The 13,232-nt window shown below is 38.4% G+C and overlaps 1 protein-coding gene across 3 annotated transcripts in view; it reads left to right on the plus strand.

Annotated features, from left to right (window-relative positions):
- The window catches only part of chn1.L (chimerin 1 L homeolog), a 76,037-nt gene that overhangs the window by 15,429 nt on the left and 47,376 nt on the right, over window positions 1-13,232 (plus strand). For 2 of the 3 annotated variants that reach the window (XM_018234088.2, NM_001086866.1), the window contains 3 exon segments: window positions 1,541-1,572; window positions 2,547-2,660; window positions 12,645-12,933. In XM_018234088.2, coding sequence (XP_018089577.1) covers window positions 1,541-1,572; window positions 2,547-2,660; window positions 12,645-12,933 — 435 coding nt within the window. 3 annotated transcript variants of the gene reach the window in all.

Below are 13,232 nucleotides of genomic sequence, written 5' to 3' on the forward strand. Positions count from 1 at the left end.
CTGGCTAAATGTTTCAACACAGATGATTTTTCCTCAATTCATTTTACTGGATGCATCTGTGATTTTTGTTGCTTGGTGATGCAGAAAGCCAGAGAGTAGGTGTACTGCAGAGCCAATTCAGGAAGAATATAAGCAACCCATTAAATAGTAAAAGAGGACACATTTATATTTATTCATGCACAGGGGCAAAATAGACATTCAGTCCATTCAGCTAAAAGGAATTTGAGATTATATTGTGATGTCTTCCTTGTCTGTTACTGTTTCCCTACATGTATTTTTGATCTCTTTAAAGTGCTTTGTACATAATTGGTACTATAGAGATACTTACATAACTCATGTAATGTAGAACTTCACTGCATGGCTATGTGAAAAGGAACTAGTGCTTTTAAAGTGTAAAGGGGCAGTAAAGGGACATTTTTACTATAGTACATAAAACATAGAAAGCTATAAAAATAGCACTTGTTATAGAGCCTGCTTGGCCTCTTCTAACCACTGTTTGATCTTCAAAATAAGAGATTACTCTTAAGGTTGCTGGAATAGTTTGTTACACTTGGCTGTAAAGTTTGCCACAGATGCACTGACAATATTCGGTGCGTGTATGGTGAGAGACGAGCTAACCAATATCGGCAGAAGACTTGGATATCAGTTGGCTCGTTGATCGGGCTGGCCAGTATATTTTGTTTGGGTACCTTTGAAGGTACCTGAACATTGGCCATCTTTAGTGCTGAATCCTCAGATACAGGTAGAATTCTATTATTTCTCGCTGTATATATCATGATTCAGCTCTACACATGTGTATTGAAACAAACAATCTTTTCCAGGAAAGATTGTTATTGTAACGTCTTTGGTCACCTTAAATCTAGGCAGGACATAAGGAGAAAGCCTGCAGTGTTCTGTGTTTTACCTGCTGACCGTATTCATGCTGGATACGGCAGCCTGCTTCTGCTGGAAGCTACATTAGATAGGTTAGAAAGCTTGGTGATTTGTGTGGCTTTGTTCTAAAAGTTGTAGTAATTGCGTAAGAAATAATCTGCTATATGGTACTTGTGTAATGAGGAATATAATAACTTAATTAAGTGAATTCTAGGATAACTGCTGACCGTATAGTGCTTATTTATGGAGCACTGAGAGACTTTCCAGATTCCAGACTCTGTGTCTTTCCAGCTATGATATATTTTGGTTTCACTTCCAGTTACTATAAAAAGAATAGTTAGAGATAACAATATCTTTAGTAACAATGGGGATTTGGGGACATTTCCACCGGGGACATTACCACTTCATTCCTCACTACCAGATTCATCTGACACAGTCTGTCATGAACTGTAATATTAATATCCATTTTGGGATCTATTTTTAGTTTACACAATAGATAAATGTTGTTTAATGTCATGTTTTCCAGCCTGTTTATTTTAGCTTAATAGAAAGGTTGGGGGACAGAATGCAGGCAATCAGAATAGCTTTTATGTTTAAACCAAGATCTGTTGAAGTAAATGTCTTAACACTTTCCCAACTTCTTATTGAGATTATCTTTTGTCTTTAGGTGTTAAAAAGACCAAAGTACTACGGAAGAGAGTAAGTAACGCATTCTAGTCTAGTCTGTAAGAGCTGTTTCAGCTCTATACCTTCTTGGCTTCTCCTGACTTTCTATCTCTTTATTTCTGTCCTCGTACCCCACTTTTTTCTAACTTCCCTTCTTTCACTCACCATGTCTTATTTTGCTCCTTCCTTTGTTAATTTGCTCTTCAACCCCAATTCTCAAATCCTTCTCAAGTTCTGAGACATGTTTCTTTTCTACCCAGTAACACACTTGATGGTTAAAAGTCACAAAGGCTGAACTAGGACTAGTAATTCACAGCAAGAAATCATCAAATAGCATTTATTTGTAAGCAACATATAACTGGTTGTTATGGTTAATGTGTTACTAGATCTGATGCACAATTATGACTTTTATTACATTACCCTAGCCACACTATTCCCTGGCAATGCTTTAAAACCCAGAGGGAAATCCTTGACCTATACATTATTTCATGGGATTCAAAATTTTAGGAGCAAAACTAGGTATCCTTTCTAAGATTCCCTATGCTTTACATTAAATTGAGGAGAGAGAACTATTCCTCACTCAATGATTTTCAAGTAACAACATTTCAGAAGGTCCTTATCCAGCAACAACTGATTTTTTTCCCACAAGAGCCACATGCTTCTCTAAAATATATACAACATGCTAGCAATTACAACATCCTGTGAGACAATCTCCCATGGTGCCCCTGGATTCATAGTGAGACCTCTTGAAATTGATTAGAGAAGATATCAGTAAACACTTTATCAGTTATATAACATAAAGTAGACAAGACCAGCAAACCTAACAACTGGAGATAGTTTCCGTTAAATAGACCTAGTTTCAATGGTTTACATTTCTTTCACCAAAAAGGTTAAAATCATTATTCAATATTGAAGTTAAAATCAGAACAATGTCAGATTTCAAATCCAAATTATAAGTGAGTTGCAATAAATTATCAAATACTAGTGCTTTTCATTTGATGTTATAGATTTTTTGGTATGATTTCAAGAGAGGAAACAGACCAATTGTTAAGTGGGGCAGAAGGAAGTTATCTCATTCGTGAGAGTCAGAGGCAACCTGGAACATACACTTTAGCACTGAGGTGAGTAAAAAAGCTTAAAGTGAGCTGAGCTGTAACCAAGTCTGGGAGGTAAGCACTATCAATGTGAATTTAGTAATTTTACAAAGAATTGAGTTCAAGCTTCTGCTTAACACTTAAATTGTGAGGTCCTCTCCTCCCTATAGGGACTTCTGCCCAGGCTTCCCTTACAGCTGAACGCAAATCATATACAAGAGGCAGGTCCTATGTCAAACTTGCTCTTCAAGTGCTTTGTTGCTTGCACAAAACATTTCACTGGCAGATTAAGTCTGCCACAGCCATACTCTTCTCTAAATGATTTGAATCTTGTCATTTGCTCTTACAGTATATTGTATTGATTGTGCATCAATCCTTTAGTCATGCCCTATGAAAGAAACTGTATCTCTTTTTACAACAGCAGTTGTTGGTGTGTTAGTTAGTCAGTCTTCATTCCAACTCACCCACAAATTTCTCTATATAAGACCTTAATGCTAAGGTTGTAGGAGTATCTGGAAGAGTAAATAGGCATTCTCAAATCTAAATTAACCCATATTTTGGTATCATAATCATAATTTGTCAGCTTATCAGATAAACGTTGGCTAGAGTTCAGTTTGATCCAATCCTTTAACAACAGCCTTTTCTCTTGTAAATTTGTATCAGTCTCATGGGTCTCTTCAGTCCTAAAATTTTCTGCTGGTCAAGTACAGATTTAATAAAATGTAGTGTAAACTGTTCCTATCTAAGTGCTTTTGCAGCAAGTAAATTTATAAAGTGCTATGCCAGTTCAGGTAATTTTTTTAAATAATAAACACGCTGATGAGATTTTCTTTTATGATAAAAGAATAAAATTATATTCAAGGACATGACAATTCTGCTGAGCTTGAGCAATGTTTTTCATTCAGTGAAACCTTTATTTATGACTTGCTGAACAACATGTCTTTTCACTTAATAACTTTTTATTTCTTAGCATTACTCACGGCTTTAAATACCTCAGCAAACTGCGTTGCAGACCTTATTCATTGTCATGTCCAAAACGCTAATGGTCAACTGTTCACTGAGCATCTCAGCTGGAATTTCCACCTCTCACTATATTAGTATTTGTGGACTGTAAGCAAATCTTTCACTGAAAGCCATACACAGTTGCTGAAGTCAACCAGCTTATGGCTATGGTCTGATAAAGATTGATGGGCAATGGATGTTGCTATGTTCTCAGTATACTTTATATTGCATTGTTAAAATAAATATAAAGTGGAACCCTGCATTTTATGATGTCTCTACAACCATGGGGCAAATTGTCATCACTTGTCAGTCTCCATGAAGCACATACATAAATCTGTGAAAACAAACAAGAAATGTAAAAAGCAGTATTCATGTGAAACCATGGACAAACAAACTGCTGTTTTCTATCTGTAGTTAAATAAGGGAAATGGGAAGCACTACTTACTCTCTTCAGGTGTTGTACATGGTGGTGCTGTTCCTTAGATGTACTGCCAAGTCATCACTTAGCAAAGTATTCACAGGAAAAACAAGCACTTCACCACTTCTTGCTGTGCAATTATTCCTTTATTTAAGCCAGTTTTTCCACTCCTTCTTAAATAAAGGAAAAATTGCACAGCAAGAAGTGGTGAAGTTCTTGCCTCTGAATACTTTTCTATCTGTAGTCAAACATAAAGCCACTGTTGCATAGGTAGCTTAGACCCTGTTCTGACAATGGGTCACTGCTGCTAGTCTAAGTAATAATAATGATGCAGCTTATAGTTATAAAGAGAGAGAGAGAGAGTGAGTCAGAACAAAATTTGAAAATATTTTTTTTATACAGTTTAAAAGGGAATTTAAAAAGGAACAGTGAGATTAAAGCCCCATAGTTAGTTTGCTGGTTGGTTGCTAGGGTCAGTAACCGGACAGGAAAAAGCAATATAAGGAAGGCTGGAAATTTCAATCAACCGCCGTCCACATCAACATCAGTGTACACAAGCACAGTATCTGCCTCTCCATGTACACATGGGCTGGATTTTGTCATAAAAGGATGTTGTGTCTGTCAGTGCACACTGATAAAGTGTGGAAAGCAGCTGGTTTGAGTTTTCAATAAATCCCATCAGCTGAGGACCACATTTATGGCACTGCTTAGACCTGATCATCAGCCTGGAGCTGCTTTGGCCAAGCACATGGGTGGCCAAATCATATATGGCCAGTTTAAGTAAAGTTCCATCTATAACATACTTAAAGTTGTCTAAAGGCTACCATCCCCATTTAAGGGTTAAACTTGATGAGCAGTTGTCTTTTGTCATCCCAAAGTATCTATGCATGTAATTTTCTACTGCCATCATTTCTGAGCAAGTAACTGGAGTCTTGATTTGCAGAACGAAATGAGCTTTGTATAAATATATGTTTCTGTTACAACTCACGTCAGATGCATGGCGTCTCTATTGCTCGGCCTTAACCAGCGTTTATCTCAAATTACACACAGTTCTTGTGAAAGTAGGCAAAGCAAATTAGATATAATCACTTCTTTACAAAAGTTTAATTGCTTAATTACATGTGCGTATTCTACATGGCTTAATTAGTTGGACATTTTAAAAAAGAAAATCCCTCTTATAAATGTAGTGAAGATCCCATAGAAGGCAGTTTAACTGCAACTCCCTCAGAATGCTATCATTATTTTACTCATTCAAACACAGAGTCACAAATTGACCAAATCTCCTCTTAATTGCTTTAAATATCAATTTTGTCAGCAATTAAAACTGAATCATATGGTACAGCTGTTGGCATGAGATTCAGACCTGATGTTAGTTTAAATACTGTGGGGGAGGGGTTTAAAACATTGAACGTGGGTTTTCCAGATAATGGGTTTTTCTGTTATTTGGATCACCATACCTACTAAAAAATAATTTAAACATTAAAAAAATCCAGTAGGATTGTTGTGCCACCAATGTGACTTCATGCAGCTTAGTTACCATCAAGTACAAGGTATTGTTATAGAAAAAAGGAAATAATGTTTAAAAATGTGAATTATTTGATAAAAATTTAGTCTATGAAAGATGGCATTCGTGAAATTTTGAGCAAATCCAAATAGTAAAACATCCATATATTATTTAATTATAAATATATAGTGCAATATGGACTTGCACTATACATACATGATTATAATATGCAGATGTTTTACTATTTGGATTTGCTTGAATAATGAAGGTGGGGGGATCAACTCACATCTGGAGCTATTATGACTAAAGTTCTTTTAATTGGTGTACTAACTGTTTGAATTATATATGAGGGGATGGCATTGGATATACAGTTTGGTTAATTAATGATGGAATTTTTATATAAATAGCCCCCCCATTCTATTATGCTATTCATTTCATGAATAATTTGAATAAAGGTACCCTTCTGTAATCATCTTATTACACTGGAAGGCAATGTAAAACATAATGTTCTGGTTTGCAAAGGGTAATCAGGCAAACATGGCAGTGTCTCCTCCTTTTGGTGTACCCTTTCTGTACTAAAGTGTCGGTGTTGCCTTTTAATGTTACAGTACCTTCTGTTCTCTGTGCTTATAAAATGATTAGAGAATTCTTAGGTTACCATGGTTTCTAACATTACAAGGCTATACTGTGACAAAGATAAGGCATAATAATATTCAAACTCAATCACATTTACTGGGTCTGTATTGTATTGCTTCACCTCCCAGCTGAGCTGTTTGTTTACAGGTACTGTTTTTTTTGAAAGGGTTATTACTTCTGGTTTTGGCTCTCACCATGGGAAGAGTAGTGTGGGGTGTTATAATGTTAGAGAGGGTTGCCGTTAGTGCCACCCCATCATGCGATCAATGAGCAAACTATAGAAAGTGACCATACTGTGTATTTCCTCTCGTGGCATGGTATCCGCCCAGCCCATGGTCTTGAGCGGTATTGATTAAAAATTTAATAATGCACTGGTAGAAGTTGAAGGGGTGGTTCACCTCTATAATAATATTTGTATTTGGCTTTCTCTGCCCTGAACAAGCATTTTTCCAATATACATGCATTACCAAAAATAAATGATTAATATCAACCATCAAATATTCAATGGACTGCAATAAGTCTTTTTAAATATATTTCTCATTAATAGCCACTTCTCAGCCCTCCTAAGCGTGTCTTTTATCATATGTAGTTTGGGCACTGTCTGCTTCAAGCTCTGACACACGTCCCCATGCCTCTTCAGTCATCTTCAGTCATTGATTTCTATTCACTGGACTGCATCAGTACTTGAAACAGGTAGTGCCAAAACTACTTGTAATGAAAGACGGACTTTGGAGGACTGAGAAGGGGTGTTGGCGATCTCCTGTATCAGAAAAATTGTTGAAAAGGCTTATTGCGGTCCATTGAATATTTGCAGGTTGATATCTCCTAATCCATTTATTTTTGGCAATGCATGGGTATTGGAAAATGCTTGTTTAGTGCAGAGAAAGGTTTTGAAGGTGAACCCACCCCTTAATTGAGCAGAAAATTCTCTAACCTGGAGCTAGCCCTTAAAAAGCTGGACTGTTTTTTTTTTCATGTTTTGCTTTGCTTCTAACTTGTTTTATGCCCCTGCCATTTTTATTTATTTAGGGTTATTTAGTTCACTTATAACCAAAATTAATTGAGAAATTTAGCTACCTGCCCTGCTAAATGCATGACTACAGATTCCCATGGGGATGAATCAAGATGCAAATCCTAATCAGTGCGACTAGTTGTAGATTGTCACAGCTGCTGGGATTCATGGTGTGAACTGAGCAATGTGATTGTCCTTAAAGTACATTGAGAGACACTGTTCTAGTTCCACTGCCCAGTGAACAAATTTGCACCAATGCAGTAACCCATGGTAACTCATGCCCATACATGGGCAGATTTAAGCTGCCGATTCGGGTTCTTAAGACAGATTCAGCAGCTTATCTGCCTGTGTATGGGGTCCTCCGTCAGGCCTCCCCAATCGATATCTGGCCAGAAATCGTGCAGATCTTGGCTCATTGATGCGGCCCTCGATCTGACTTTTCGTATCCCCTTCATTATAATGTGATGAAGATGAAGATTTACCCAGTGCTAGTTAATCAACCTGACTGTGTTTAAATTCTGAGGAGGAGTAGCATTCCATGAGACCCCATTATTTTCACAGGTGACACATATGCACTGTTTTTACAATTTGGTAGGTGAGTCTGAACATCTGTGCAATTGTTAGAGATCCCCTAGTCTGCCTAAATAACTAAAATAACTACTGGAGGACCCATTTTGTCAGTTACCACTTCAATTTTTGCTGCTGCACATAGTAAGTATTTGCCCTCATAGGTGCTTTCTTAATACTGTAAAACTTTAGTAGAATGTGTTTAAACCAGAAAGGTATGCTGCTGTCCTTGAGTGCTAATACAAGTATATCAAATGGTTTGGCCTGGGAGACATCTTTCGGATTGCTGGGAAAGTTGGGAAGTTCATTGCCCTCTGCCCTTGTGCATAGCTACATGCTTGCTCACATTATGGTAACGTCTGTAAGCCTAATTACTTCTATTAGATAGTGATGAGGGGCCTGACACATTGGACTGATTTGGAATTTGTTCTTGCTTAACGCTTCCAATTGCAGATAAGAAGTCTTACCCTTTACACAGTGGCCCATCTGTTTCCCCTGACCCTTGTGTGACTGCAGCGGAAATGTTGTAAATATGGAATTGATTGTGGGCTGTCTGCTTGCTAGCTCATAGGATAGTCTCTGCCAAAACAGAAACCATCTGATCTGGTGGAAAATGAATTTGTGTTACAGGTATGGGACCTGTTATCCAGAATGCTTGGGACCAGAGGTTTTCTGGATAAGGGTTCTTTCCGTAATTTGGATATTCATACCTTAAGTCTATTAGAAAATCATGTAAACATTAAATAACCCAATAGCCTGGTTTCTCTTCCAATAATGAATAATTATATCTTTGTTTGGATCCAGTACAAGATACTGTTTTATTGTTACATAATAAAGGGAAATTTCCGTAATCCTGAGCTTTCTGAATAATGGGTTTCCAGATAAGGGATCCCACACCTGTATTGTGAAAGGAATTTTATCTGCAGACTAGTTCAAGCATAAATATACTCCATCTCCTCTTAGAATCTCATGGCTGACTATTCTGTTATCACACTATGGGGCAGATGAATGAAGGGTCGAATATCGAGGGTTAATTAACCCTCGATATTCGACTAGGAACTAAAATCGTTCGACTTCGAATATCGAAGTCGAAGGATTTAGCGCAAATCCTGCGATCGAACGATCAAAGGATTATTCCTTCGATCGAACGATTAAATCCTTCGAATCAAACGATTCGAAGGATTTTAATCCAACGATCGAAGGAATATCCTTCGATCAAAAAAACATAGGCAAGCCTATGGGGCCTTCCCCATAGGCTAACATTGACTTCGGTAGCTTTTAGCTGCCGAAGTAGGGGGTCGAAGTTTTTCTTAAAGAGACAGTACTTCGACTATCGAATAGTCGAACGATTTTTAGTTCGAATCATTCGATTCGAAGTCGTAGTCGAAGGTCGAAGTAGCCCATTCGATGGTTGAAGTAGCCCAAAAAACACTTCGAAATTCGAAGTTTTTTTAATTCGAATCCTTCACTCGAGCTTCATGAATCGGCCCCTATATGATGCACATGCTCTTTTTCAGCAGAAATGCAATAAATAGGGCATGTTCTGAACATATATTTCTATTAACAAATATCTATGGTTTTTGTTGTTTCTTGCACAAAGCAGGGCAAAATCTGAATTGAAGACACATTGTACTTAGTGTTTGCATGAGCTCAATCAAACCTCCAGTCCACTGAGGACTGTATAAGAACTCTGTATAAGGACCTGCTGCTTCTCTCACCACTTTCTATCAGGCTACAACTGGGGGGGGGGGGGTAGGAATTCTTAATTATACAGCACCAACCTGTTTCACATTGCATTACAGAGATTGTAAATCATTTAAAGGAAAACTATACCCCCCAAACAATGTAAGTCTCTATAAAAATACTGAGAAAAACTCTATGGGGCAAATTTACTAAAGGGAGAAGTGACTAAGTAGGGACGTCAAGTTAGTAATTTGCCGATTTACTAAAGGTTGCTGGCGTAACATCGCTAGCAAAGGAGATAGACTCTAGCAGTACTTCACTCCCTAACGGCTGGCGAATTTGCATTCTGGCAAATGGACGTAACTATGCAAATTCACTAAGATGTGGATTTTACTGAATGTTACCTCTTGCAACAGACTTGCCTTTGCCACCTCAGACCAGGCGAAGTGCAATAGAGTAGATAGGAGTTCCTAAAAAAATATGTTTTTCTTAATTTTTCTAAGTTCCAAAAACGCTAGCGTCTTTTCCTTTTTCAGGGTGATAGGCTGAAAAAGAGCGCAAATTTTTTTTGGGGTAAGCGGCTTCCTCCCTACATTTCCTAACATATGGCACATAAACTATACACTGGACTTATGTGTAGGGCAATATAACAACTTTATTTTATTTTACTAAGGTTTCCTGGGCTTGTGTAGTGTAATGTACAACATATACGTCCATTGAACTTTAACTTCCCACCTTATTCAGATAAGGCAACACTAGCACAACTTTGCTTCGCTTGGCGCAGTAACGCTAGAGTAACTTCGCCATCATTCCGCGGCCCTGGACGCAACTTCGGATTTTAGTGAATTAGCGTTGGCCTGGCGAATCTACTCCTGGCGAAGTGTTGCACTGTAAGCGAAGCCGTCGCTGATGAATTTTTGGAGGTTAGTGAATTTGTCCCATTGAGAGCTGTAGCATTTTCTCCCACAAACTATCATAGATACTTAAATAGACAGCATGGGTTCCATTGGCAATAAGAGACAGCAGGACAGTCTGTTCAGAAAGCTTTGGCAGTGCAGAACAGTTATGAATTTAGAATTCGCAATTCTAAAGCTAGGACCAGACTATGTTTCTCAGGCCCTGTTTTAGTTGCCCTGATGCTCCCCCTTGCCTTTTCAAGTGCGGGGCTGATTTAGTTGCAAAATGTTGCGTTCCCGCAACAAAATCTGCCTGAAACCATACTTCCGGGGGGGGGGAGGCAGACCAGGAGCCGAAGGCATGGATCCACCATCGTCTGGACCTGGCCTTAAAGTTACTGGTAGTAGCCTATCAACAATTAGCTTTGATCATTACATTGCCATTGGTTACTGCACTAAGACAGTTTAACATTAATCATAGTAAATTAGCCCCATATTGTTACTGCTTTCTATAGCCAGGCAAAACCTGTTCTCTGGTCAGTGTTGGACTGGCCCACCGGGATACCAGGAAAACTCCCGGTGGGCCCAGGTGTCAGTGGGCCCTCTTGCTTCTAACCATTTAGCTGATTTCATGGTCATTAACTATTACTTATGGGGAAATATGCTTAATAATGGAAGAATATAGGAAGTAGATATAAGAAGAATATAAGTAGATCCCAGTCCGACACTGTCTCTGGTTAATGATAATGCAGCCATTGGAGGACAGTTTGTCTTCAAAGTCCTTGGATAAGGTTAGCTCATAAGTGAATCTGTTCCCATTCATATGAATAAGCACAACAAGGCTCCCCATGGAGAATAATCCTGCTTATATATAGTGCACTATTTCCATTTAACTGATGATGTTAAAGGAGATATATTGTTCCAAAAACAAGAATGTGCCAGAACATAGAAATTTGTAAGCAGAGGTCCTACCAAAAACACTTCAGCAGAATTTTCATTAATAATGCCCAGATTTTTGTACTAGATGTGGTTAAAGTGCACGTAGGCGTGACAGGTGATCCTCCTCTGAAAAAAGCTTGCTTAACCACCATAATGCTCCGATTGACCTGACATTTCCCATAGGTCAGTGGTTGTCCACTGGTTTTGTCCAAACCTCTTTCTATTCTCCCCTAACTGACCTTCAGGCTGAACCCCCTGAACTGCTCTCTTGTTGGACCAGTCTCATAGTTTTGGACCACTGCTATAGATTTATATGAGAAACTGTTACAGGTTGAGAGGAAGGTTTTTGACTGTTGCTACAGTTGAGCATAAACATGCCAATACAGTCTTCAGCTGAATGGATTGTCTAACCTGCCTAATTGGCTCCATTTTTTAAACAAACGATTTGTCATGGTTTTTTTTTTGTATGCTAACACGTGTAGAAAGGCAGCCAAAAATATATGCCGAAGCTAGCTGGGGTTGTAGGCTGCCATTACTGGAGACACAGTCAAAAGCCTTCCAATGGCTTTTCTTGCAGCAGGAACACATGCACTTTGAATTGCTCTTCTCCTGTATTATGGACGGTTCAGCATTAACATATCAACACACAGTGGCCCAATTAGCTAGAGGCAGTTAATAGCTAAATATAACCAACCAAACATATGTTTTCCATGTTACATAACTGTTCTATATAATTACTTTATCATTCCATGCTCGAATGCCATTTTTAGAAAGGTCAGATCCAAACAACAGCAATGAAAGAGATAATGGCCTTAGTCTATGTTGTTAATTCATTGCATTAGGAGAGGTTCTCAGAAATGTCCTTTTTATAGCAGGCAGCCCACAGAGGGACTTTTTTTTTATCAAACACCAAAGGGTTTGTGCTTGGAATGCAGCCAGAAATACAGAATACTTGATCCCTTGTACTGTTCAGTCCATTTGTTGCTGTGGTTCGGCTCGAGATTTTGCTGCACAATAATTGCTGGCATTGTAGCCAACAGGACCCATGAGATACATGGCAGCCCCATACCACATCTCTCTATTGATAAACTACAAAAGAGGAGTTTGTCAGGGCTGTGCTGGGATTATTGAGAGTGAAATGAAAATATCAAATGTACTGTAGATTTTTTTTCCTGTAGTATTCCCACCAATGTAGTGCTGTGCTTTAAACAAGTGTGCTTTTACTTTGTCTGTTGCTAGGCTGCTTTCATCAACCATATAACACATTTTTTACATTATTTCTGCTTACAGAAAAGATCTTGTTTCTCCTCTTTCTCAAACATATAAAATGCCTTTTCCTCTTTCTCTGAGGCAGATTTGGGAACCAGACCAGGAACTTTAGGCTCTACTCTGATGGGAAACACTTTGTCGGAGAGAAAAGGTTCGAGTCCATTCATGACTTGGTGACTGATGGCTTGATTACACTCTACATTGAGACTAAGGCAGCGGAATATATTGCCAAGATGACGATAAATCCCATTTATGAACATATAGGATACACAACTCTAAACAGAGAGCCAGCACAGAAAAAGCAAATGCCTGCCCTGAGAGAGGCACATGTGGAAAAAGACTGTCCAGTAGAAGATGGCTTATCAGAGAAAAGGGTAAGTAATTCAATATCTAAACAACCCTTTTTAATCATTAGCAACATTAATTGTATGTAATTGTACATTGCAGTGGAATAACTAGATATTACTGGGCCCCACAGCAAATTATTTTTCAGGCCCCCAAAATGTCTAGAGGCTGACCTGTTTTACCTATTGAAATTGTATATGAATTAGGGCCTCATGGGACCCCTATATCTCCTGGGCCTCCTGCAGCTGCAGGGTCTGCTTCCTCTGTAGTTACACCCTTGGTACTAAACTACCTATCTGCTAATCACTCTGTTGAGCAATGTGATTTA

This window comes from Xenopus laevis, chromosome 9_10L, assembly GCF_017654675.1.
Source record: "Xenopus laevis strain J_2021 chromosome 9_10L, Xenopus_laevis_v10.1, whole genome shotgun sequence".
Lineage (NCBI taxonomy): Eukaryota > Metazoa > Chordata > Amphibia > Anura > Pipidae > Xenopus > Xenopus laevis.